Raw genomic sequence first — 25,366 nt, 5'->3', positions numbered from 1 at the left:
ATTTAGAGAGTTAGTCGAATCAGCACCTCAAATATAAATTGATGTCCGCTACCCTTGATGCGACCTAGATGTAACCAGTCCAGCTTAGTTCATCACTGCAAACTTTATCTCAATACTACAAACCATGCAGTGTAGCCTGCACTAAACTGCCTGGTACATTCATGCTATGTTTGAGAGACACAAAAGTAGTGCACTTCAGTTTGTTTTGCTAGATGTTTCACAAAAAACGTAATCCCGCAGCACATTTGAAAACTAAAATGAATCAGGACATTACATATAAAATCAAAAATTTGTCAAATTTCTTCTGCTCCTGCCCTCTTTGTCTTACAGCTTTCACCACCTCTCAGTGTTTCGCATTGAGGGTTTTTGTTACTATGTAATACAGGGACAAACTGCACAGAAAAAGTTTGTGTGTTTGATGATATTTGTGACTTGTTTGAAAAGCTGCATTTGAAAATTGTCTGGTGCTTAAAAAACATTAATCTGTGTAGTGAGAAAGAAATGAGAAGGAAAAAGAGATGTGTTTGGAGCTGGAAGCAGGCTTTGGGAAGTCGCATTATTTTTCCTTATTTCTAAGCATGCCGTCTCTGGAGGCAATACCAGGCTGCAGCACATGAAAAATGAACTCATTCAGTAGTAACATGCATTAACCTGCCTATCAGATTTAATTAATCATTGAGCGAAGGTGCCAGAGTGCTGTTCCGGATCGTTCTGGCCCACGTTTTTGTTTTGTGTTCAGATATGCTGCTGACTTCCTGTCAGGCTGCCCTTTTCTCTCAGACTTGTATCATCAACAAGGCGTTTTTACCCACTGGATATTTTCACTTTTTCACATCATTCCCAACAAATCTTAGAGATCCTTGTGTGGGAAAATTCCCAGCAAATAAACAATTTCTGAAATACTCAGACCAGCCAGTCTGCTCCACGAACAACCCTGCCACGTTCAAAGGCACTGAAATCACCTTTCTTCCCTATTCTGATGCTCAGTTTGAACAGCAGGTCGTCTTGTGATCGAGTGGTTACATATTTGCAGAAACGTGCAGTTGAACAGATGTGTTGTTGAGTGTATTTGTAGTGTGTAGTTTAAACCTTATATAGGAACTTTTTTGGGGGGGGTATGCCAACATCCCATATCACCTTGACATCAGCTAACTGTTACGTACAATAACTGGCAAATGTTGAGGGAGCTGGCAGCATAAAATATACTAGGAAAGCTGTTTGGGGATTTCTATACTTCTACTTTATAATGCTTTATTTAAATTAAACATTCACCGGTCATGCACAGTTGAAGAATACAGTTATCTGAACTTGCGCGTTTGTGGTCATCACTCCAGGAAACGTGGCACTGTTTCCATTTATCAAATGCAATAATACAATGCTCCAGAATATATCGATGTGCTTTTTTTATTGGTACATTTTGGCCGTGTTTTGTTTCACTTTCTGTCTGTGTGTCTTTACCAGCAAATTCAGAGTTATTATAAAAGAGGTTTGGATTTGTCATTTTATGCTGTTTATGTTGTTTTAGCCGTCTCCGAGGAAGTTTAAGTGGCACTGAAATGTTTTCCTTGATGTATTTTTGGCAGATTAAATGTATAAATAGTTTGTGAAACAAATTCAATGGGATGTTTTCCAATTTCAGTAGTTGTGAATGTCTCCAAAGCATGCTGATATTGACTACATAAACTAAGGTATGCATAAAATTGTATTGCATAAATCTTTTACACCCGTAGAAGAGAGATTGGTTGAAATGAATCAAGTGATGGCAAAGATTTGTCAGATACACAAACTGAATATAAGACGGATGTAGTCACAGAGTCAATGTGCCAGTGCCCTAAATCTGGATTGTTTCCAGTGGCCAGCAGAGTTTGATTACTCTAGTTGGGTGGCGTTACGTTGGGTGTTTCTATATTTTCCACAGTCTTAGAAGCACTCAATAGCTTTTTACCTGACATACTTCACACCTACACTCAGATGCAGCGCGTTCAAAGAATTAGAACATGTCAAACATACTGAAATAACTTCCTTTCCCAGTTTATTTTCCCCACCTGAGGGACTAGCTCAGCAGTGTTGCATAAAGCTTGTCAAAATGGTGCTCTTAGCCATGGTTTTTGTAATTAGTGTTTTATGGTAATTTTGGGCAATTGAGTCCCCAGTTACCATAGCAACAGCTCAATGTGCAATTTCCACGGACTGTTAAGGAAAGCTTTAGGGATAAAACTTACTAAAGGGTGTTTATGCAAATGGAAGCTGTCATGCAGGATGAGCAAACCCTGCAAATGCGGGCAGGGTTCGGGGAAAGAGACGCTCGTAGGTTTGAACCCTGCAGGTCACAGTGTGCATCAGCATTAGTGTGACCTTGAGGAAAATAGTAAAGCAGATCTCACTGCTGAAAGAATAAGCGTGTAAGCTGGAAGATACCAACGCGCAGATGAAAAAGCCGCGGCGTCTTATCTTTCTTTTTCATCTAGAGAGGAGAGGAAAACAAGATGAGGGGAGGATAGAGGAGTGACAGAGGCAGCAGCAGGTGATAGATGGAGTGAACGCATGAATAGAGATCCAGACAGTCATGCACAGCTATCAGCTGGCAGTAAAAAAGAGAGATTGACTCCCGGCCAGAGTGAGAGAGAGCGAGAAAAAGGGAGGGATGACAGAAAGATGGAGAGGTTATTCCAGATAGCAGCAGGTCTCACAGTGTGTTCATGGAGACTTTTTCAGGTGAAGGTGAACTGTTCTCTTGCAGTCGGGACTGTTGGATCTGTATTCATCACATAGCAGGGAGACAAAAGTGGAAACCACGTCACACAATGGGGCTCAGCAATGTAATCGAGGAAAAATAACACTGTTGAATAGTTGGAATTTTTTATTGAGCATCTCTCAGCTCCTGCTTTATTTTTAGGGCCAGTGACTCTATTGTTCTGGTTCACTCTCAACTATTTTTCTGCATCATTACCATTCTCACCAGGCAGCTGCATTAGAAAGAAAATGATTCTGATAAACCCACAGCATGCTAGTGAGCAGGTCGATAAAGTGGTGCGTGTTACCTGCTTAACAGTCAGATAACTCTGTTAGGCATTGGTGGAGACCAGAGGGCAAACAAAAAGAAGAGTGAATATTAGACTTCTATTTCCCAAGTGGTTATAGATATGAGTTTAAAGTGGGTGATTCTTTCTCTGAGTCCCTACATGTGTACACATTCAGCTGGTTGTCGTAACATACCGTAACCGCCTTTTACACGATGACATGCCAGCACTGTGTTCCAGTTTGCACACGTTTGCAAAGTTGCTGTTTTATAGACTTTCTCAGATTGTCTGAATATTTTAGAGGTCTGAAAAAGTCAAACCATGTATTCCAAAATGTAAAAAAGTAAACCCCTGTAATAAATCACTGGATCAGATTGTACTGTACTTGAACTGGTGCATTTTATGTTCCTATTTAGTCTGCAGAATCAAACTACCCTGAAACTTTGAGTAACAAGTGTCACTCTGTTCTAACTATGATCTATGAATAGCTCCAAGCTTCTAGGTCAACAGTTTTGAAGACATGGCGCTGTTATCATAGACATCCATATGCCTGTGTGTGTGCGTGTGTGTGTGTGTGTGTGTGTGTCTGTGTGTCTGTGTGTGTGTGTCTCTCTGTCTTTCTGGCTCTGAGCATTGGACGAGTTGCTGGGACACCAGCATGGCAAGGTGACCTCTAATAAATAACTAAATAACACGGAGACACACACACACAGACAGACTCTTACTGGCAGTCTGAGTCCATGTTTTCAACCCAGAAGTCCATAATGTATACAGTAAATCAACAGTTCATAACTTTGTTTAACTTTTCTTATCAATCCTAAAGATACACACACACTCCAGAAGTATGTGGTGTATGTTTTATATCCTTTTTTTCCACATGATGTAAGATCTTTTTTTGTCAGTTTGTGCTTTAACCATTTATCACAGTTAGAAAAAAGCAGAAGGTCAAACTAGTGACCATCACAGGTGCGCTGAAGTAACAAAGAGAGTTGCAGGCTTGATTTTTGATCTAGTGCTGACCAGCTTTGACTTGTTAAACCCTCTGACGCCCAAAACCCAATGACTAATGGGTCATCAGGGCTTCGTGTGTTGAAGTTAATTAGTGGTAAAGGAAGCATCTCTTACAAGAGATACACCGATTTCAGCTTTATTGGCTGATTTCTGAGGGGGGGGGGTTGTAAGTCTAACCTGCCAATTCCATTTTTCTTTCCCAGAACTATAACTGACAGCACATACAAACAAAAATCATTACTTCTTCAATTAAAGACACTGAAAGAAATGATTAAACTTTACAATTTTTCTCCCAAACTGCACTAAGTCACAGGATTTTCTCTCACTGAAACAGCTGAAAATAAAGCGCTGCTGGAAAGTGGTAACCATAACTAAGTGAAAATGAGTTGCTGCACACCCACCCTTACCTGACATATTTGAATTTACTAAAAATGAGTAAAGGCATCGGATTTATATTAAAACAACTGTCAGGTACTTGCACTGTGTTTATAACTTAAAATAACAGGACACTGATCCTTTTCTCTTTTTCACTTGTCTCCATAACTGCTTTGGTCCTTTGCTCATACTGAGGCTGCTGGCTTGTGGTTGGCTCTGAGCTCTGGATTATTGTCACAAACGTTTTCGTGTTGGTGCCCCCAGAATGAACAGGTTCCATGCTAACAGTGTGTGTGGATTGAAGTGTGTCCATGACTATTTCCCACTCTGCTCGAGTTGCACATGCTAAAATGGACTGCCTTACAATCACACATGTGGAAAGTCGATCGCTCAGTGGTCCGGGCCGAGAACAGGTGATTCTGTTCCTGGTCGTGGGTAGTCTTCTAAGTTTATAGTTTAAAATAAACTATAAATAAAAATATTTGTGCTTTTATTTAGAGGTTTTAATCATTTTTTTACTTGTCCTGTTAACAGAACATATGTAGGTCAGCCATAATGAGCTGCAAAGTCTTTATTTAAGACTGTACACAGTCAAGGTAACCTCAGTGCTTTTAATGTGTTAAGAGTGTAGCTTTTACATGCTAAACAGGTCATTGTGAAATACAAAACAAATCCAAAATCTTTGGGAAAATGTGATCATATTCAGCACAACCTGGCATGTGCTGAGGTGAAGTTCTGCATTGGGTTTATGTGAAAAGACAAACTTTAATTTTAAAAAATAGCACAGATGGTTTCCTCTTTTCATAATGAAGACAGGAGGAGGTTTTTTACTTCTCAAACACAGGATGATAAGTTTGCCTTCCCATTAAATTGCCTTCTGGAATTCAAAAATGGTTTTAGATCGAGCTGCTCCTGTATAGAAGAAACAAAAAGTGCTGTGCCTGGGTTTTAAGATGGCTCCCCTGCTTGTCTCTTGATAGAGGATGCGATGGAGGAGGAGAAAGAGAAAAAGTTAAACCCGGAGACAGATTGAGGAAAAGCGCTGAGACACCGAGAGAATGAAAGGGGGAAAAAAAAGGAAGATAGAGCGAGGAGATGCGCTGGGGCATCTCAGGCAGAAAGAACTGGGCCACTGAGCACAACTCTGGAAGAAAAGAGATGGGAAAAAAAAGAAAAGAGTGGCCTGGAAAAGAGGGAGAGACAGTGAGAGATGACAGAAGGAGAGGAGAGGCTCATGTGAAGCCTTTCCTCTGTGAGCTTCACATATAGGCTACTGAAGAACAGTTGGACGAGCGAAGCCTTGAAATGAAAAACCAAATAAGTTGGTCTGGTAATGTTTGAGAACAGCCAGCTGTCTTTCTGTTGATCAGGATATCACTTTGCACTTTCCAGCAAGCTGTTTTCAAGTCTGACTTTGGATCTTTACACGAGAAGTCCACTTTCTTGTAACTAATAAGCACCTACAACTAGTAAGCTGATCATCTTTATTATGTTGAATAGTGAAAAATGATGGAATCTCCCTGTCTCAGAGAAATGTTGTGGATTGTCATCTATTAAGTAAATCGGTGAAAATCTCATATCTGTTACTTTTGGGCTCTGAAGCCTTTTCTATGGGAATATTACCAGAAAGCAACCAGCTAGCAACCAGTTTCCTCAGATTGTGCTCATTGACAGGCTCATTCATACTGATGGCAGAGTGCTGGCAACAATCTGTCTGCACTCATTAATAAAATAGCAATTATTTCCAAACCTTCTGTGAAAGTGATTGCAGTTAACTCAGACTGCAACTGTTTGCAGAAAGGTTGCCTCCTTTCAGGCGACCTGTGCAATCGCTTTCCGATCACAAGTGTTCGGAAGATGATTGCAACCAATCAGTCACAGCACATTGCAATCTGGTGCAGAATGACAGAAGTTCAATTCAATTCAATTCAATTTTATTTATATAGCGCCAAATCACAACAACAGTCGCTTCAAGGCAAGTCAAGGCAATTAACAGGCAGCCAGCACAGATGTCCTACTTTTTATCATTTGACTGATCCATTAGCGTGCTCTGAATTAGCTTTTTGATACCAAGTGTGTCCAATGTTGGATGGTTTTTCGGTTGAATAAATGTAATGTAAGCTTGCTCGGCTAACACTATTTCAGGATTTTGGTGCATAAGATGAGCTCTCTTGTTCATAGTATTCCCAAAGTATTTCATTTTATTGAGCTAGCATTGGCAACATCCGGTCTTCCATCTGTAAAGCCTTGCAGCCATGGTGGTAACTGTTGTGGATGAGAATTGTGGACAGACTATGGATAAAGTTATTCTTCAGATTGTCTATTACTGTATTACACCAAAGTCCTGGCTCAGTTTAAATCTTGCTGTAGTTTCCTGTCAGTTTTGAGCTATAAAAGACTGACAGCTTTTGAAGTAGTGTTCATAGTTTTTCTCAGTTTTTCTAGAATGCCCAGTAAGCGGGTTCATGACTTTTATGTCCAGATATTATCCATATTAATGAGAAATAGACTGCTACTTAAATATAATTTTCCTTCAATAAATTAGTGCTCAAGGCCTGTTTTACAACAAACCACATTTACCTTTGACAAACCACTCACATTCCCTTTAAGCTCTTTCTAGGGTTTGGTGATAAAAAAAAGTCTATCACTGTAATTTTTTTTATATCAGTCAATATCAATAAAAATATCATAATATTAGTCAGTAGTGCTATTGTCATTATCATTTGGCCTTTCATGTTGTCTGTCAATGAACTCTTAATAGAAATATAAAGTTCACAGCAGCCATATTTCTATTGAAGAAATGTATTTCACAATAATGATCTTAATAGTTTGATCGCTCAGCCCTACTTTCAGTTGCCCACGGCCACACTTTGGCATATGGACCGGGGAGCTTAGTATCAACCCACTGACCCTTTGATTACTTGGCAACCGTCTCTACCTTGTGAGCCACAGATGATAATGAAACTCGTTATGAGGTATTTCATGTGCTTAAGCCTACCAATTTGAGTGCTTTTTTTATATAGCTCAAAAATGAAGGGAACCCTTAAATGACACATCAGATCTTAATAATTTAAAGGTTTCATTTGAAAAAGGGTCATTAGAATTTTCATGCCTTTTTTTGCTGCTCTTTTTTAAACTTATTCTTTTTAAACTGTAATTATTCTTTTTAAACTGTAATGCTTATTGCACTGTAGAGGCTGGTGAGGAACAGTATTTCGTTTCAGGCTGGGTAACACCATATGGAATGATAATAAACTTCTTTAGTCTTCTTGAGAAGTCATAATCATCAACTCTTTGAGGTACAGATTTAAAACATTAAAGACTTCCCTTTATTTTATTTATGTAATTATTTATTTGGAATCTTGCAGAAGCAAATTTATGTGAGAAATAAATGAGAGAAAAGGCTGTGGAAACACGAGCACACTTCTCTTCGACGCCGACGCTGTCGATAAAATGTCAATACTTGCCACCAGGGTTTGCTGCAGGCCAGGATGCGTCGCATATATTGCCCCAAACTAACAGAGTCATGTGCTATTCTTGGCTGACTTTTTAAAATTGCCAAGCATTCCTGTTGAGCAGCTAATTAATAAAAAGATCTATTAGCCGCCATATGAAAACAGTGTACATGATAGAATCCCTGCAGTAGCTCGGATATGTTCATATCTGACAGCATGATTCTCCCTGACTGCCTGTCACGCAGTCCTTTTCTGTCTGGCTGCTTGTTTATCTGTCTTTATTGCAAACTATTTATAAATCCCACTGTTTGTCTGTCTAACTTTCAGTCTGTCATTTGTGGGTACTTGTCACTGAAGGCAGTCACGTCCTAAAGTTTTTCTGCGTACACAGTGAGAGTCATAAACATCTTTTTCAGGTCACTCTGTGGCTTAGGTAACAGCGCTTTGACTCATTTGGCGCGTTTGTATATTTGTTCATTCATGCATCTGAGCATAATTGATTGTCACATTTCGGGTGCAGGTGAATTGTCAGCTGTTCTCGGCTTTGTTGTGTCAGCTGATTGTTATTTTTAGTGTGAGTGATGCAAGGGTCGTTGGGTTTTACAGACGTGCCACCTGGAGCCACAGTGGCAGGCAGATTGGACTGGCTGAGAGTGTGAAAACGCCCAGACTGTGATTCATCAAGACCGTGTTGTGATTCCTCGAGGCTTTGTCGTCTTCGGAAAAATGCAAACCATTTGTTCAAGCACAGACAAATGTTTCCCTGACAGCAAGGCTTTTTAGGGATGGGAGCGACGGGATGGAATGAAACGGTGAGAACTGGGGTTGGTTTGGGGGAAAAGTGAGGTAAAATATTTTATTTTTATCTGTTTTTTCACTTAAATCAACCTAAAGCTAGGGAAATATGAGGCGGGAATAAAACTAACCCACACAACAACACAACTTCAGAAATTTACGAAACCTTCACACTGCGCCTAACTAAAATAGACAATTAAAATTAAATGTGATCTCCAAAAAAAGCTACTAACTATTCGGTAAACCCTGTTATTAGTGATCTTCAATAAATATTACCACCGTTTTGTCTACACTTATGAAAGATGAAGATTCACTGACAATTCTTCTAATAAATAGAGACTGAAGTCCTAAATTAAGTGAGACTTTAATTCTTATGAGCATTATAAAACTTCCAGCGGTAACCAGAGGTAATTCTGACCTTTTAGCCACTGATCAGTGTATTAGCAGACTGATATTTTTTCAAATTTATAATAGCCAGTAAATAAATCTTAAAACTGTAAAGAAGAGATGGCTGTGTGTTGATGTTGCATAATTCGTCCACAAGAGGGCACTCTGCAGTTTCCTTGTTGGCAATGCACCTGTTTGGAACGACAAACACAGTGGGCAGTGTGTAAACAAATAAATAAATAAATGTAACAAATTTTAGGGAAATCTTTTTGAGTTTTTGTATCTAAAGAAAAAAAACTAAAATTGGGAATTATATCAGAATATTGGATTTTTTTTAAATCACCAGATATTGGCATCTGTCTTAAAAATCCTACATCAGTCCTGTATGTCGATGTTGCCATTAACATAAAAACCAGCATGTCACACATTCAGAATGTCAAAAATATGAAAAAACAAACAAACACACAAACGAACGGCAGTACTCGAGACTTAGGGTCTAATTTAAAAGAGCTCCTGTCTCGTCTCCTTCACCTGCTACGCGCCTCTCATGTGAGCTATTATGCATCATCTAAAATCAAATAAAAGGTTAAAGATTTGCATTTTATTTCTTTAAGGAAGTACAGGAGAATGACTACCTTTTAAAACACTGAATTCATTTCAGCAGTTGAAATTACAAGTTACAGCGCGCTGGACCTCGATATGAACCAGCGGTCTGCTTCACAAAAAGGATGGCACTGTAAGCTGGCAATATAGTTTTATACCACAACAAAAACAAGAATTATTATGGGAAATGACATGGCGGTCCTTCTGTCTCTCGTCTGACCTCGTCTGCATGTGCTCCGTCCCTGGAAAAAGACACCTCCCTAGCCTAACCTTGCTGTATTAATATCAGCCAGCAATTCTTAGCCTGTTGTTTTCTACTTATTATCTAAGTCCAGGACATTCTGTTCAGACTCTCTTGGCCCAGAAAAATATCACCCTGACTTTAACTAGTTATGATGTGTAAGCATGTTTGCAAAATCCCTCTGCAGCTCAACATGTCAGCCTCAATAATTCAATTCAATCATACCGCTGAATTGATCCTTTTGACCCTAATTACACGGAGTGCCAACCCTTAATGAGCGCAAAGACAATGTGTATATAATAATCACAAAAAACAGCTTTACTTAATCATTTTATTCCTAACAGGTATGACTTTATAACTTTAGACAAACAGCTTTGACCTGTGATGCCAAAAAAGAGCAATAAAGTCCTTCATTTTTTCTATATCAGTCGTACGGTTTTTCTATTCCAAAACAAGATAACAATTTTTTTAAATTGCTCAGATACATATCATGGATCAGCCTATCCGCTGTCTTTAATGCCTTTTAAGGTCTTTAACATTAACTTTGAAAGCAGCCCTGAACGTTGTGTGGGATATCTGGTTAAGTCAAGCTACCGAAGCTTAACCAGATCTTAACTTTTGAAGTAGCAGATGACAAGAAATTGTTTCTAATTTAATATATTTTCTGTGATACTTATGTTTTGTGATTATTGCCAACTGAGATAATAACCTAATTTTGTTTTTTTCATCAGATTATTCTTCCATACTTTGCTGGCTTGCTATTTATAATATTCATCTGGTACTTATTAATCAGTCTCTTTACATTTTTTTCATTATATTTTTCCCACATGAACTTATGCAGTAAATAACCAAACAAATTGTTTGGGGGGTCTGATATGATGAGAAGACATTGTGCAGCAAACAACATCAAGAGTGAGTTTCCCCACATTTTAATATGTAAGAAAATATCAGAGGATCAGGGCGTTTGTCATCACTGCAAAGTTTATTTGTGTGTTGAAATGTTAAAGGTTGTGGAGCAGCACAGGACAGTCTGACAGTCTGCAGCAGTGATACGGGTAGCCTCCTCCTCCTACTGGTTAATGCCTCATTCAGTGCTGGTTGTCCGGCCACGCTGAAGGGTGAACGGTTTGATTGTGCACCAAAGTTCCACAAAAGCAAGCGGAGGCAAAATCCACTCAGTGATGACGCATCGTTCAGACTCACTTTTTTATGACGACTGTCTTTCAAGCCTTTGCAGCCAGATGCCTTGTTATCCCAGACTGTGGATTTGTCTAAAAAGCTTAATATCTACTATCAAAATCAGTCCTCCTATGATAAACCTGTGCCTCAGACTTATATAACTTTTCACTATTCCAGTGTACGTATGTGGGATGACAGCATATTTCTATAGGACTTTTCAAACAGAACATCTTAAAATGATGTTCTCTGAAGATCAGAGACTCAAGCACAATTGAAATCTATGTGTGTGTGTATTTTCATTTGGTGGTAGTACAGGTAACTGCCTAAAGTGCTTATTTAATGTTATTATATATTTAGTGAATGTAAAAAAAAAACCCCAACAAAACACAGAAAGAGGCAGAACAAGCTGTTCTTGGCCGCTAGATAACCAACTGCCTCCCACATGCACACACACACTCACACTCAGGGATTTGCTTGACAACGTGGAGCACTGGGATGTGAAACAGGATCTTCCGTGTCCTCTCACCGTCACTGACACAAGTAAATGAGTCAGCATGCATGACTGTTTGTGTCACTGATTTGTGTGTGTGTGTTTCACATGTGCTCGTCCGCGATAGCGTGCGACTGTTGTGAGCGAGTGCAGAAACCCTGGGGCGATATCCACAGAGCGCAGCTCTCCCGCCTTTTGCGAGAAACAGAAAAGGAAACACGAAGCGGTGGCATGGAGCTGTTCTCGGGCTCTTATTCAGGTGCTATAAAAGTGTCTGACATATCTGAGTCTACATTAAGCGTCGCAGAATGTGGAGCGCTCGCCCACCGAGTGCAGCATGTTCTGTTTTATGACACAGAGAGAGACGGAGAGAGCGGGAGAATGAGTAAAAATACACCCAGCTCCTGGGAGACGGTCTCTATGGCAGCGGTTACCGTGGCGACAGTGAGGCTGCACGTGAAGCGATGGCTGTCATGGCACCCCTAGGGGAATTCACCCTCTTGAGCTGCTGGAGGACATGCACAGATATTCACAAACACACAAGCTTGAATGAAGAGCAGAGGGAGGAGGAAAGCGACCGCTCGAGGGGAAATTCAGGAGAACTGCCGATCGCTCGCTAGCTGTGGTAAAAACTTAACTCTGGGGGACTGCCGAGCTAAAGCAGAGTTTGCTTGAACATTTTATGAAGCTATATAATTTTAAAAGGAAATATTTTTACCAGCCCAGACAGTGCAGTTGAGTTTTGTGTGACATTTCAGCAAAGTGTCCTGCAATTCAGTTAAATATGAGTAGTTGGGACCAACGTTAAAGATGGTTTGTTTTGACTTATTAGTAGACAATAAGGGGGGTCAAAAGTAGTTTTTGTGACTCTGTGAAAAGGGTATGTGAAGAAATATTTCTTACATTGCTTGGTGTGTTCCCAGTGCTTACTTTATATGTACACTGCACAGCCAAAAAACAAAAAGTCCCACACTCTAAAATTTTCTCGGACTGCCTTTAGTTTTATAATCACTACACACTTGCTGTGGAATTGTTTCGAGATATTTACAAGGTTTATTTAAATATTTTTTCAACAAGATCTTGTAACCATGATGGGGCAGTCAGACTGCTAAAGTCTTCTGCAGCACATCCAGAAGATTCTCAGTGGGTCTAAGGTCAGGTCTCTGGTGATCCCTGAGCCAATGAATTCTGTCATCTGTCATCTTGGAATGTGCTCGTGCCGTCAGGGATGAAAAAAAAAATCTATTGATGGAAAAGCCTGGTCAGTCAGTACAGTATATTTAGCAGAAAAACAATTATGTGGTTTTTTTTTTATTAACAAACACCTGATCATTTCAGTGTGGGCATTGAGGGTGAGGGGAGGGAGGCAGGACAAAAGACACACTGTGGAAGAGAGCCAGAGATTAATAACAACTTATAATTAAATGGAGAGCGGAGTATTAAACACACAGAGAGTATAAAGAGGTGAATGAAGAAAAGAAACACTCAGTGCATCATGGGGAGGATACAAGGTCATCTAATCTAGCCCTTGATAAACTGTAAGGACCTTTTCACATAATGAAGTCTGCACGTTTTTACCAATACTGCTACATTTTTACTTTCTCCTGAGTTGGATTTTTGGCTCTCTCTCGAGTATTTTTAACAGCGTGCAGTGTGGCGTTAATACTTCTTCATCACAGTCTTCTTCTTTTTCACCCGCTGCTGGTGTGTAAAAGTGTGCATGTGTGGAGGTGCTTAAGTATGTGCTTGTGCACGTGTGGGCGGGTGTATGTTACAGTAGCAGTTCTTGTAAAACTTCTCACTACATCTTTGTTTTCTGTTTTATGTCATAATTATTATGATGATTACCAAAGCTATTTAAATGTGCGTGTGTGTGTGTGTGTGTGTGTGTGTGTGTGTGTGTGTGTGTGTGTGTGTGTGTGTGTGTGCGTGTGTGTGTGGGAACTTGCACTTGCACATGAAGCATTGCCTCTGCAGAGTCAGTCTGCTCCGTCATGCTGTTTCCATAGCAGCAGCAAGAGCCAACACAGCCAACCACGCTCACTTCCTTGTTTCATCCTATTGGTACTGGCTCATTCTGACTCCCATCCAAATTGTATTTCTTTTCTTTTTTCTCTTTTTTTTGTGCTGCATGCTATCTGGATGTCTGGGCAGGACTGGACACACTTCGGCACCCCCTTTACATTCACTCTAGCAGAGGTGATCAGTGTGTTAGAACTAAAGACAAAACCTAACGATGACTAAAATATTTCACTGCATCCATGAATGGCCACGTGGTCAAGTCCTTTGCACTGTTATATTGATCTATGGGTCATACAGAGCGGTCGTCATCCTTGTTATTTGTCTTTTGGTGTGATATCTGTTGTGAACAGTGGCAGCACAGCTCCCTCTTCTTTTCCTCATGAACTTCCCGGGCAGATAATCAGTCTGTGTCATGAAGGTGACTGCCCACAAAAGTCTCTCACTGTTGCCCACGTAAACACCCCCCCTCAACAGACACACACCCACACCCATGTTTGCTATTTGTCACCGTCCCTGCTGTTGTTAATACTTGCCTGGGCGACATCAGCTCCTCTCTCTCGTTCCCTCTCCGCTCCGTTGACAAAAAGCTGTTATTTTTAGTCTACTCTGTCTTTGTAAATTAAGCTGTTACATCCATAACCGTGAGGGCAGAGCAGGCAGCTGCATTATCAGTAGCTTATAGAAACAGATTTCTTAGCAGACGGCGAGCTCGTTTTTTGCACGTTTCCAAGACAAAAGTTACTTTTCTGTGCTCCTTTTAGTGAGTTCTGTAATTACTCAAAGTCACCTCAGTCAGGAAAACAAATGTTTTTGCTTATGTGTGATGGATCACACACACACACATACACACACACGCACACACACACACAATGAATAACGATAACTAAAGCCAAACCTCCACAGTCAAAAAAGGCATGTTATAGACGGAAAATGGGTTTTAACAAACTCTGATTTGTGGGTCACATCACCTGTGGTTAGTGTTACTGGTTTGTTTGGAACATTATACTGGGCCATCTGGCTTAATGATTCGAGGATGCTGTAGACACTGAAACTGATTTTGCATGTTTGCTAATTATGTATTTTTAAGTCCAACAAGCAGTCCGCTTGCCTTCTTACTCAGCCACTGAGAAGATCCTTAGTGCTGTGTAACCACGATGGAGTGTGTCAGCTGACTTCTGCCGCCTGTGCTCAGACAGCCACACTAGCAAGCTGATGTTCTAGCAAGCTGAGCGTGGACACATGTAGTGTGTTACCTCTTTGTTTAGGCATCTTTATATTGCAGAGAATCTAATAAAGATTGTAAAGAGCAGCAGGATGTATTGACCTGTGGTGTAGTTTGCTCCAGGTCCGGATACTGTTAACATTAAATGTTTCTGAGCAAATGCTGTTGGGACAGCAATGTTAAGTCCCAGCCAAAATGGTTGTAGTTTGATTGGGGAACTTAATTATAAAGCGGATGACCAGAGGGGACATTGTTTCCAAGTCAGGCCCTTTCTTAGAAATCAGGAAATACGGATCACATCAGTGTAGTTGTGTAGCTATGAAAAAAAGCAAAGCAATACATCTGTATGTGTTTGCTTTAATATATTTGATAGAGAGTCTTTTTGGTAGTTTATTTGGTAGTTAGGGTTGGATCAGGTGACCCTGAATCCTCCCTTAGTTACACTGCAATAGGTCTGGGCTGCTTGGGGCTTCCCATCATGCACTGAGTGTTTCTTTTTCACTCGCTATATGTTTATACACCACTCTGCATTTAATCAGTAGTTATTATTCATCTCTGACTCTTTTCAGCATGTCTTTGACCTGTTTTCCTCCCCTTACCCCAACCAGTCACGACAGGTTGCTGCCCCTCCCTGAGCCTGCTTCCTGCAGAGGTTTTTTTCCTGTTTAAAGGAAGGTTTTCCTCCCCACTGTCGCCAAAGTGCATGCTCAAAGGGGATCACATTATTGTTTGGGTTTTCTTGTTTTCTTTGTATTGTTATAGGATCTTTACCTTACAATATAAAGCACCTTAAAGCAGTTGTTGTGATTTAGCACTATAAGTAAAACTGAATTGACTTGAACTGAATAGTGCCGCGCAGTACTGCACTGTACTACTTTCAATAAAAGGTAGACATCTGATGTTAGCATGGTTTACAGTTCTCATATCTAGGAGAGATGTAGCATTAATATTCCATAATATGCAGTGTACATCATGATTATACTGATTACAGAGTTTATGTCACAGTAGTGTAATTAACACATCAATTTCTTCAAAGTGACGTATTCATTGATTTAGTTAGTTATATATTTAAAAAATATATAAGAAACCATTAGGTTAAAACTTTTTACACTTTCTTAATAGTATCCATGCTATTTGCTTTAAAACTACACTCTCCAGCCACTTTATTAGGTACACCTAATTAACACAAATTAGCCAGTCACATGGCAGCAACTGTTTGCATTCAGAAATGTTGAATGAGGGAAGAAAGGTGATTTCAGTGACTTTGAATGTGGGAAAGTTCTCGGTACATTTCAGAAACTGCAAAGCAGGAAAGCATGGATCCATCTGGCCTTGTATCGATATTTCAGGATGGTAGTGGTGTAAAAGTGTGGAAGATATTTTTTCGTTGCACTTTGGGCCCATTAGTGCCAACTGAGCCTTATTTAAACACCACAACCTACCTGAGTATTGTTGCTGACCATGTCCATCTCTTTACAACCACAGTGTAGCCAACTTCTAATGGATTCTTCCGGCAAGCTAACATGCCATGTCACAAAGCTCAGATCAGGCTCAAATGGCCTCCGATGGCCTTGATTTTAATCCAGTAGAGCACGTTTGGGATATGGTGTAACAGCATGTTCACACTGTGCATGTGCAGCCGATAAATCTGCAGCAAATATGAGATGCTATCATATCAACATGGACAAAGATCTTTGAGGAATGTTTCAAGCATTTTATTGAATCTATTTCACAAATAATTAAGGCAGGTGTAACTACTGAAGTGGCCGAGTATCTGCAGTAAAAGTAACACAGACAAGCTGCCGCCAAACATGGGAGCATCGTGAGAAGCACTGACTGCCGGGTTTACACATAGAATAGGCAAACAGTAAATGTCAGCTGGCCTCATTACACCTGCACTGAGCATGACTGTGGATAAGGATGCATTGATTTTAATGGTCCAGTCCTTTTAGATAAACAGTCCTGCTGGATCTGCGACCTTTTTATCTGATTTCAGTGGCTTGCAACAAGCTAGAGCAGATAACACAGTGTACTCGCAATGTTCAAGATTACTCTCTCTATCGTCTGAATTCATCTGGTCTCACTGTGCAGCTGGACATGTGTGTGTTTATAGCCAGATAAAGCTGCAGGTCTTATCTCTGAGCCTCCTGGTGTTCCTCTCACTGCTCTCTACACCTTCTTATTTTCACGTTCTCTCTTTAGTTTCCTCATCTCTTTCTTTTCATGCCGCTGTGCAGCTCCTCATCACATCCAGTTGCTGTTGTGCTCGATGGCAGTTGAAGATCAAGCAGGAAATTGAAGTCCAATCACTGAAAACTCGCTCTTTGTTCCGTTTGAAAGGGCTGGCGTTAAAATGTCTTTATTTGTCAATAGATTGAGCGCAGCAAGCGAGTGGGTTTGCAATGATAAAGCTGAATGATGAGTCCTCACTCAAGGACTTTAATAACCATGGTTAGCCTACTTATGCCATTCAGCCACAAGCTTTTTAAATGGAGTTGTGTAATGGAGCGATGTTGTCGCAGAATTACAAAGGATTCGGTCTAATTATATGGCTCTGGCTTGTTGTTTGAAAAGACCGTGTGTGTGTGTGTGTGTGTGTGTGTGTGTGTGTGTGTGTGTGTGTGTGTGTGTGTGTGTGTGTGTGTGTGTGTGTGTGTGTGTGTGTGTGACAAAGCGAGCCGAGCCTCAGCCTGCTGTGAACTGGGTAACTGCTGGTTGGCGGGGGATCACTGTGATACCCATCTACCATGTGAGTTTTACATCTGCCTGACAGTCATGTGAAGCTTTTAAACTAATGTGGGTCCTTCAACACCTGTGACCTAAAGTATAATTTCACATTTTTCTCTATCTTGGAACAATCTTCATGTTTCCAATATGTACAGTGGCCGTTCAAACGCAGTTGAATTAAAACACAAAACAAAAACAAAACATAAAGGTTGAATAAAAGTTGAAAAAAAAAAACAGAATGGAAGGAAAAAAAAACCCAAAACTCACAAAACACAACTGACGGATTTTTAGGTAGGATGGAAAAGTTGTGGAAGTGTCAGAAACCAAAACGTGAAAGCTTGTACTGAGACATACTTGAAAAGGATTCATTGGTATTGTGTGGCAGAAAAAAATGCAAGGTAATGTGTGTTTTAATCACATAATTCATATAATATTGTAGAGCTGGGTGATATAAGATTTTTTCATATCATGATATGTTTTTTTCATTTCAGGCGATAACGATATATATCACGATATAAGCCAAATAACTATATTTGTAAGATTTAAATGTGCCGTTGCTCACAAGTAAAATGTGAAATAATCTGCAGCTTGTTTTAATTTAAATATTTATTTCCCATAATAAGTTTAACAGGGTAGATGTACTTAAGGAACATGAAACTTCAGTTTCAGATAAATAAAGGCAAATATTGCAAACTACACAAAACGCAGCCGCTAAAGCGTTTAAGTTTCAAAATAGAACAAACAAAACAAACTACTAAATTGTCAATTCCACTTAGAAACAAAATTTTAATTCTAAAAATAAATCTTAGTTCGTTTTACAGAAGAACAGACAAAATTGACTAACTTTTGTCAATATCAAATAAACTGAGAACTAAAAGGAAATTCTCAATCTCTCCTTGTTGTATAGCTTAGCTTTTCAAACAGTTTTAACAGTGACTTTAGTCTGACAAAAGCCGAATGACGAATTAGCGCTTTCAGTCAGAGATTGAGCATGCACCGGTTTATTGTATTTCCAGACTTGCTTTCGGCACAATTTACAGTGCGCGCTACTCTGTTTTTTGTCAGACTTGAAATAGCCGAAATACCTTCACACTACGGAACTTCTATGGCCCTTCCGTTCGACAATCTCTCCGGCATTGGAACCATCATCGTTTTTTTCTTCGGTAACCTTCGCTCACGCTCTCGGTTGATTTTTCTCTAGTCGGCAAACTCATTTCCTTCATTACCCGGGCGGCCCGGCTGCAAAAACAAATACACATGTGCGCTTTGGCACTTGTGCTGTACGTAACAAGTCACGTGACGTGACGCTGCGGCTGTGATTGGTTAGGCTCTGCGCTACTTAATTTGGATTGGCTGTTCTTTTTTTTCTTTTTTTTAAGAGGACAAGAGAGATGAGGCCTATCGCAGTAGTTAAATTTTTCTATCGAGAAAAAGTTATTTCGCAATACATATCGTTATCGTTCTATCGCCCAGCTCTATAATATTGTAAACATTTGTTTGCTTTTAGCTGTTTTCTGTTAGCTTGTCATTTCTGCAGCTGTTTTGTCTCCCCAAAAACACTTCTCTCATTTTTCTTTGTGAACTTTTACTGCATTATTTTTTTTTCTGTTCTTCTGTTGTTTTTGCAGCCTTTTTCTATTTGCTGCAGTTTCAGTGCATTTGAACACACAGGGCCACCGTACACATGGCCTTTTACATTGGTGCAGTTTTTTTCTCCTATCCACAGCAGGAAAATCCACATTCATTAATCTTAGCAACAATCTCAAAGTTTAGGTGAAGTTAATATGTGTCACTTCACAAAAATGTGCTGCTAGTGTAAATGATATCGTTCTTTAAAGTCACTTATAATACGACTTCACCTGCTGTTTTGGTTTGGTTGGACGGGGGACACTTAGCGTTGGATAATCCACCCAAATACCCACATTAGTTTAATTTTACTGTAAGAGCAAACCTTTAGCAGTGTCCAAGTCTGATCTGGCTCAAAGTCGATCTCTTTCAAAAGGACGTGGGCACTGATTGCTGTACTTGACCATGGACTCAAATCTGAGTACAGCAGTAGTTCATTCAAATTCAGTGTAAGAAAACAGCTCAAATAATCATTCATCAATTGTAGATCACTGCGTTCATATTTTTTGGTAGACTACTTTGTTTTTGTCTCTCACAGGGCTGTCAGTCAGCCACACTCACATTTATACAAACTTAATTAAGAGTCAGGATGAGGAGAACGTTAAAACTTGACACCACACAGAGAGGCTCGAACCAACAGAAAGGTTTGGTACGTGCAAATTAAAATACTTTGTATGCTGATTTTGAACTGTGGTTTAGATTTAAAAGGATCAGCTCACTAATTTTGGACATCAAGATTATCTTATCTTATTATTAATGTTGTAAACCACTAACCAAATTATGAATAGAAGACAAAATCTGATATTGTTTATGTTTTCACAAGTAAAAAAAAAGTCCAGTATTTTTATAGAAAAGTATATGAACCATGCCACACACATCCTGTGTCTGTCTCTACTTTTAAGATTAGGCCCTTAAGCCCAGCATAACTAATGCAGCATAACTCTCTTAGTTATGCTGCAGTAGGTGTAGACTGCAAGGGGAATCCCATGATGTATTGAGTATTTCCTCTTTAGTCACCTTTCTAACTCACTATGTGTTAATAGACCTCACTGCACTGAATCATACTTGTTATTATTCTCTGGCTCTCTTCCACAGCATGTCTTTATCCTGTCTTCCTTCTCTCACCCCAATCGGTCGCAGCAGATGGCCCCACCCCTCCCTGAGCCTGGTTCTGCTGGAGGTTTCTTTCTGTTAAAAGGGAGTTTTTCCATCCCACTGTCGCCAAAGTGCTTGCTCTTAGGGGGTCATATGATTGTTGGAGTTTTCTCTGTATTTATTACTGTAGGGTCTACCTTATATTATGAAGCGCTGTTGTTGTGATTTGTCACTGTATAAATGAAACTGAATTAAATTGAACTACAGCATTTGAAGCCTAAGCTAGTGTCTAATGCCCTTCACTGGCTTTGCATTGATTTGAAGGTTGAGAAGGGCAAAAATTTCTCAGAAATTACTCTGTTAAAAGTAAAGGTTGCTCACCCCTCTCTCTTTATCAGTCGATACCTTCCCTTCATTACATGGTCAGATGAAGGTGCTATGTGTATTTGCTGCATCTGTTATCATCTGGTACACTTGCATTATTTTTTCCGTAGCAAAAACACCAATATGGACTTGCCTCACTATTTATGAGACTTTTACACAGTCCATCAAACGTTTTTCGTTTCAGCCTCAAAGGAATGTTAGTTTCTTTTCATGCTTGTTACTGTTAGCTAACTAAGCTTGATGATGAATTTGGACCGAGGAACTCTTGTCACCCCAGGCTTGACTGAAGCTATTGAAGCTTAGTAGTTTCTGCTGATACTGTTCTCTCTTTTCCTCAGGTGGTTTTTGGTGGGGATCAAAGTGTTGTTAGTTGTAGTTTTCTCAAAAAACAGGAAGTGATCTAATTTTTGTGTCACATATTTTATCATTCTTCTTGTCATGAATTGGGGCTTTGATGTGTCACACTGTATAAATTACCACCATTTGGTGGGATCAAGTCTGAGCAGGCTTGATTACTTTTGACAGCTTGCTCCTGTATTTATGAGGAACTACAGAGTGCCTACAGATTGAACAAGTCAGTAATTCATTAAAAATTATATTGCAGTAATAATGCATGATTGCTACAAAATCCCAAGACACACTAACGTGACTCAGCAAACCATTTGGTCACCACTGGTTTCTCATCCTCTGCAAGGTTGTGGAGGGCTCACTATGCATAAGATGAACAGTCCTCCAGTCTATGCAAGGCTTGTAGGTGATATTTGTACAATGAAAAGCTCCTATAGCTGATCCCACTGTGTTTAACACATTGTTTTTTGCACCTTGAGATTCAAATGAGCACATTTTTTCCTTCTGCACAGTATGAATAATTTTGCAGTAGGTGGCTTGTGAAAATGTTTCTTTGTGCATTTATTTATTTCATTACTCATCAAAAGATGCAAAATCTGTCACTGTGAATGAATGCAACTCACATTGTTTTATCACATAGTTTCTAGAAAATGTTTTTTCACGTTTTATAGAAAATCCCACTCACGATTTTTTCACTATCGAAACACTTTGTATAACTAGTTTCTTATATCAGAGCCTGTCTTTTAGTACGCTAGTCTGCCCATATACTGTTAATGATGCTATCAAACTGACAAGGTTCTACACAGAAGTACCAACTCCATCAGGTAGCATAGCATAGCATCTTTATTTATAATGCACTTTACATCCAACAGTGTTGGCCAAAGTGCTACAAATATAAAACAAAGAGAAAACAGTTTAAATTGCATATAGAATATCTAAAAATTAAAAATAATATAATTAATAGGAAACAGGTACAACAAGCCTGTTAAAATCACGAGCTGCTGAACCTTAAAGGCCTCTAACATCATGTCTGTTCTCTCCTTTTCTCGCCATTTCAGTGCAGTGTCTGGAAATGACCACTAAACGGAAGCTGATTGGCCGGCTGGTGCCGTGCCGTTGTTTCCGTGGTGAAGAGGAAGTGATCTCAGTGTTGGACTACTCCCACTGCAGCCTGCAGCAGGTCCCCAAGGAAATCTTCAGCTTTGAGAGAACTCTGGAGGAGCTCTACCTAGATGCCAACCAGATTGAGGAATTACCCAAGGTACCCCTGAGTCATATGTTAACTTTTTCCTGATATAACTCTTCTTCCTTTTACTGACCTCTTTTGGGGGGTTTACTAATCCTTATGCCTTTTTAAAATTTCTTCTTCTACTATTAAGCTTCTACTACTAAACTAAAATCTGTTTATTCTGACAGTTTATCAAATTCACAATTAAAAGCTGTTCATCCACTGGTACCCTGAGTAACAATTAGGGATCAAAAACTGCCTTTTCACTTCACCCACTCAGGTTTATTAGCTAGTTCTGCACCTTTTTTGTACAGTTGTGTATGCGATGCTGACCATTAGTCTTGTTGCTTTGTTTATGATTTTTTCGAATTTGGATTTCGGATGTGAAACACTGATGCTAACTTAAAATGCCCTCTCACTATTTTGTGGCGATACCCTTACTGGGCAAATATTGATACATTAATATCCATGAGTTCACACTGGGAGCTGCACAGAAGCAACCCACGTGGGGACTGCTGATGCAGAACGCCCTTCTAAAATTTCAAGGAGAATTACAGGTGCTGCTTATTAAAGGGCCGTCACATTTTATGGATATCCTGGCCTGGTTTAAATGACAAAGATGTTGAATTAGATTTCTAAATATAGCCTGCATGAATGGAGACAGTCTAATAAGGATGTATGAGATGAGATGTGCGACCTCGCATTTAACTTGCACAAAAAAATTCTGCTCAGTCTTGACAATGTATGTCTGTGCCAGCAATGCATATTAAGTCACTGGCTCCAATGTGAGTGAGTTGGGCAGCTTCTACATGTGTGAGTGTTTAGAAGGCTCTGTTACAGTGGCCTGCTGTGACCTCTCCACTCAGCGCAGATCTGTCCATTTTAGAATATATGTGCTGTACTTTTTACTGAAGAGAATGTCCTAGAATTAATGAAGGTGACATATTGCCTGGTCAATAAAATAACAAAAATATGTATGATCTTCAGAATTAAAATCACCTACTTAAGATTGCGTCAGTTCTTCCCCCAACATGCCTCCAAAATAGCTTTGGTATGTTTGGGCATGGACAAGGAAACCATAGATGTGTCACATGACTTTGGTCTCCAAGTGACTCCAAGCAGAGTCTTTGGATCCTGAATAAGCCCAGATGTTTGATCAAGTTTGGATCTGGGAGCAGTGGCACGGTAGTGCAGTTGTTAGTCCATGCTGCCGTAGTTTCTTTCTAGGTACCTCCCACAGCCCAAAAACTTGCACATTGATCTGCAGGAAAGAGGCTGCTGCCTCTTCAAATGTTTTGAGGGTTTGCAACAAAATATACTACAGCTAGCTAGTACTTTTTAAAGTAGCATAGAACACATCACATCAAGAAGCCCCTGAGTAAATGTGGTTATCCCAGCTGGACATTTGTCAAAGCTGGGAAGACACCTAAAGAAAGTTCCAGCTGATCCAGAAGAGAAGGACAACTGCTGCCTAAGCAAAAAAAACCCTTAGTGATCACGTACGTGTCAGGAGTATCGGAGCAGTTGAGACGCATTTTTTCTAAACGCCGTGTCTCTGTGGCTTTTAAACCCCAAAAAACGCTGCACCAAAAATTGGTCCACCCCAAGGATCGGGTCCCCCGACACAAACAGAGTAACATAATGTACGCTGTTAAGTGCCAGGAGGATTGCCAGGATTTATACATCAGGGAAACCAAACAACCTCTGGCAAAGCGGATGGCACAACACAGAAGACCAAACTCGTCAGGTCAGGACTCTGCAGTCTGTTTACACCTACAGGCCAGTGGACACTCTTTCAATGATGAGGATGTACACATCCTGGACAGGGAGGAACACTGGTTTGAACGGGGAGTCAAGGAGGCCATTTACGTGAAAAGGGAAAGACCATCTCTGAATTGAGGAGGGAGCCTGAGGGTACATTTCAGCCATTCCTCAACTCTCTGTGAATGGTACTCATGGCCATTGATCCCACTGATCAATGGCCATGAGTACTGATCAATGATCAATAGGCTTTGATCAGTGGTTGTCCATTAATGGTCATGAGAGTTTGCATATTAATGATCTGACCTCACACCCCATTGTTCATTCAGTGGGCTGGTTTCAGTTATTGTGCAATGTACTGTTTATTAGACTGGGGAAACCTGCAGTCAGCTTAGAGTGAAAAAGTCACATGGATGAGTGACGAAACGTTTCTTGCATTGAAAACGCTACGTCCAGATGAACAGAATCAACCTTTTGGGACCAGGGACCCAAGTTTCCAAAAAGCCATTGCAAAATAATAAGATTATTAGTTTAATCCACTTTGTATGCTATTGTTTTTTTTTTGGGTGTGGCTAATTACTGTATTTCCATGAGGGTGATGTTGCATAAAACTAAAAGTGCAAGTACTACACTAAGAACATTCAATGTTTTCTGTTCAATTCTTCTATAAGTTTGGGAAGAAGTTTAGAGAGACTGTGTTGTATATGAGACTACATTAATTCAGGGTATGCAAATTTTCCATTTTATCTTGACAATAGCTGTTAGCATATCTTCCTGAAAACCAGCCTATTCTTTTATGTCTTCTTTAATAGACATTCGTTTTTGGTCTATATCTTTTGACGTATTTGAGTTACCCTAATAAGTCATGTTGCGCTCAGAAGAGGACATTGTGGCCTTTCCAATGATATCTCATGTGTTCAGGTGGCCTCTTTTAGCTCCAAATAGGCAGGACATTGAAAGATATTTGTTTCCTTAGGTCTCGGGAGGATATAATAGCTTTTACTTAGCAACCAAAACGGCTAATATTACAGTTGCTTTACTATTGTTATATTTAAGCAATGAAAATATTCCCACTTTGATGACATTCATATAAAAATAGCCATATTGGCAAGCAAGAGGATTATAACCCAGCTACTGTAGCTAGCACAATGTTTATTTTTTAAATTGATATTAGCTAAAACTTGAATTATTATTGCTCTACTGGCTTATTATCAGCTGGCTTATTGTTGCTATATAACAATCAGATACATTTATGAAGAGAAACACCTTTTGGTTTCATACCATAGTGAGTCTGTAGAAAAACTGTCAAGGTTAGCTTAGCTTGGTCATTGAGAGTAATACTCTTGCTGAGCCCATATACTTCACTATTTGGCCTAAAACTCTGGCCTTATCTCTGG

The 25,366-nt window shown here is 39.8% G+C and overlaps 1 protein-coding gene across 13 annotated transcripts in view; it reads left to right on the top strand.

Annotated features, from left to right (window-relative positions):
• The window catches only part of lrrc7 (leucine rich repeat containing 7), a 138,643-nt gene that overhangs the window by 65,431 nt on the left and 47,846 nt on the right, over positions 1-25,366 (top strand). For 11 of the 13 annotated variants that reach the window (XM_063500600.1, XM_063500605.1, XM_063500597.1 and 8 more), the window contains exons 1-2: positions 12,077-12,181; positions 22,039-22,241. In XM_063500600.1, the coding sequence (XP_063356670.1) occupies positions 12,106-12,181; positions 22,039-22,241 (279 nt within the window). In that variant the 5' untranslated portion in view covers positions 12,077-12,105. Of the gene's footprint in view, positions 1-12,076; positions 12,182-22,038; positions 22,242-25,366 lie in introns of those variants that run through there. The other 2 variants (XM_063500601.1, XM_063500598.1) reach the window with 1 other exon arrangement.

Source organism: Pelmatolapia mariae, linkage group LG17 (assembly GCF_036321145.2).
Source record: "Pelmatolapia mariae isolate MD_Pm_ZW linkage group LG17, Pm_UMD_F_2, whole genome shotgun sequence".
NCBI lineage: Eukaryota > Metazoa > Chordata > Actinopteri > Cichliformes > Cichlidae > Pelmatolapia > Pelmatolapia mariae.
This window is presented reverse-complemented; position numbering and strand designations above follow the sequence as displayed.